This window comes from Triticum dicoccoides, chromosome 2B (genome assembly GCF_002162155.2).
Source record: "Triticum dicoccoides isolate Atlit2015 ecotype Zavitan chromosome 2B, WEW_v2.0, whole genome shotgun sequence".
NCBI classification, from domain to species: domain Eukaryota; kingdom Viridiplantae; phylum Streptophyta; class Magnoliopsida; order Poales; family Poaceae; genus Triticum; species Triticum dicoccoides.
The window spans coordinates 734,627,070-734,628,996 of NC_041383.1; the positions used below are offsets into that span (position 1 = coordinate 734,627,070).

The following is a 1,927-nucleotide window of genomic DNA, read 5'->3' on the forward strand; positions in this document are numbered from 1 at the left end:
ATATAGTGCACGATCCATTTTTCTTTTGTACCAGCGGCGATCCAAATTGCAGATAAACACCCATTAAAACCATACTGAGAGAAAAGAAAACATCGATAATCATGCATGCACACCTCTGAAAAAACTCGCGGGAAAAACAACATATTTATCATCTTATTCTGAGCGAGTGTGCTTGCGCGCGCGAGAGAGAGGGCACCTTAGGACTGACCACATTCAAACACATTTTTGTTGTGTGAGCACGGAGAGTACCATCGGCAACACAAATGTGATGGCATGTGAAAATAAAGGATGTAGACCTATTAGAGTCTTGAGTCATGATTATTGGGGTTAAGAGTGTGTTATTTCCTCTTCAGTTACAATGCACGTTTTTTTTTTTGCTAATGAGACTTAAAGCAGTGTTGGATCTAGCTTAGGAGGAACTCTTAAATTGGTTGTTTCGAGCTAGCCAGGCCCTAGCGGGCCGAATCTAGCGCACGTGGTGGCTCTTATGATGCAGGCTGATAAGATTGCCTGTGCCTAAACTTGTAATGGATTTGTCTTAAAAAACTTGTAATGGATGGTGACTTGGCTCCTAAAACTGTAAAATATATACGAAACTTGATTGTGCGTGCAAACACGGTGCTTCCTTCCATATTTGCACGTTCATTCAAGTTCAGTTCTAGGTCCACCGTGCAGTCAGTACAACGATGCATCATACAGGGAAGTTAATCAACGAATCGCTCTTGCCATTAGGGTGTCTGATAAGACTGAAATCCCCACATGTGATAAAATAACGAAATACCTTATGTGCGCAGTATAATCCACCACATAATGTTCGTCCGTGACATTGTGTGCACACGCGTATACATATGCCTTTTGACTTGAGTTTTGAGTGGTGGTGACGGTGCCCGACGACGTGTTCAGGAGTAGTGTGGCCACGCTGACGTTGTGTCTGTAAACCTAGCAACAGCCATGGGCGCATCGTCCGAACGACTGATGGGCCGAGCCGCGACGGGAGAAAACAGCGTGTCGCACGGGAAGTAAATATCGTCCATCGCCATAGCGTCCGGGCTCGGGGAGAGTCCGCCGCCGGCCGGCACATACACCGCTGGATCACTCGAGCTGATCGCTTCCACGAGCAGCAAGGGTGACGACGACGATGGAGCTGCACGTGCCTTCAGGGGAGCAAATGGCGGCCCGCTCGAGATCTCCGTGTCCAGGCCCGTGCTCGCATTCAGCGGGCTCGGTGTATGCCCGCCGTCCAGATCACTCGGGCTCGCTCCCACGGGTGGCGGCGACGGCAACGACGAGGACGACGGACCTGCAGGCGCAGCTCCTCCGATGACCATGGCGAGGCACGAGGCCATGGTGTCGTCATCCAATTCGGCGTGTTGAGGTTGAGGATCGAAGTGGCCGCTCTTGGTAGCTTCTCCGGGAGGCACTGTTTGTTGTCGGCACTTGTGCTCGTGCACGTAGGTGACCTGGAACATAGGACGATCGCCGCTGCTACTATCCTGCTGCTGCACCGTCTTCTTCGCCCTGCAGCCGAGGTCATGGCTAAACATGCATTTGTAGTAGGACCTGCATGCATATATATACAGTTAGAGAGGCTGCAGTCATTTCAATTTTACTATTTATAAACTTTCAAAAAAAATTACTACTTATGAGGGAGCATTTGAGCTCGAGAGCAGAAACAGAACGCCCTCTTTGCAGTGTGGGTAAGACAAAGTTTCATGTCTAAATTATTGTCTATTAATTTTAATTTGTAAAGTTTGATCAAATATCAGTATCTATACAAATAAAATACAAAAATACATTTCATGGTGGATCTAATGGTAATACATTTGGAGTATAGTAGGTGTTGAACTTTTCTTTTCTATAAATTTGATCAGACGCAAAAGAAGGTTGACTTCTGAACACATTTATACACCTATGTTTAATTTATTTC

The 1,927-nt window shown here is 46.8% G+C and overlaps 1 protein-coding gene across 1 annotated transcript in view; it reads right to left on the reverse strand.

Annotated features, from left to right (window-relative positions):
- Positions 1-899: 899 nt before the first annotated feature.
- LOC119361282 (probable WRKY transcription factor 70) overlaps positions 900-1,927 on the reverse strand; it is a 2,913-nt gene continuing 1,885 nt past the window's right edge. Inside the window, exon 3 of the mRNA XM_037626572.1 lies at positions 900-1,560. Coding sequence (XP_037482469.1) covers positions 900-1,560 — 661 coding nt within the window. The remainder of the gene's footprint in view (positions 1,561-1,927) is intronic.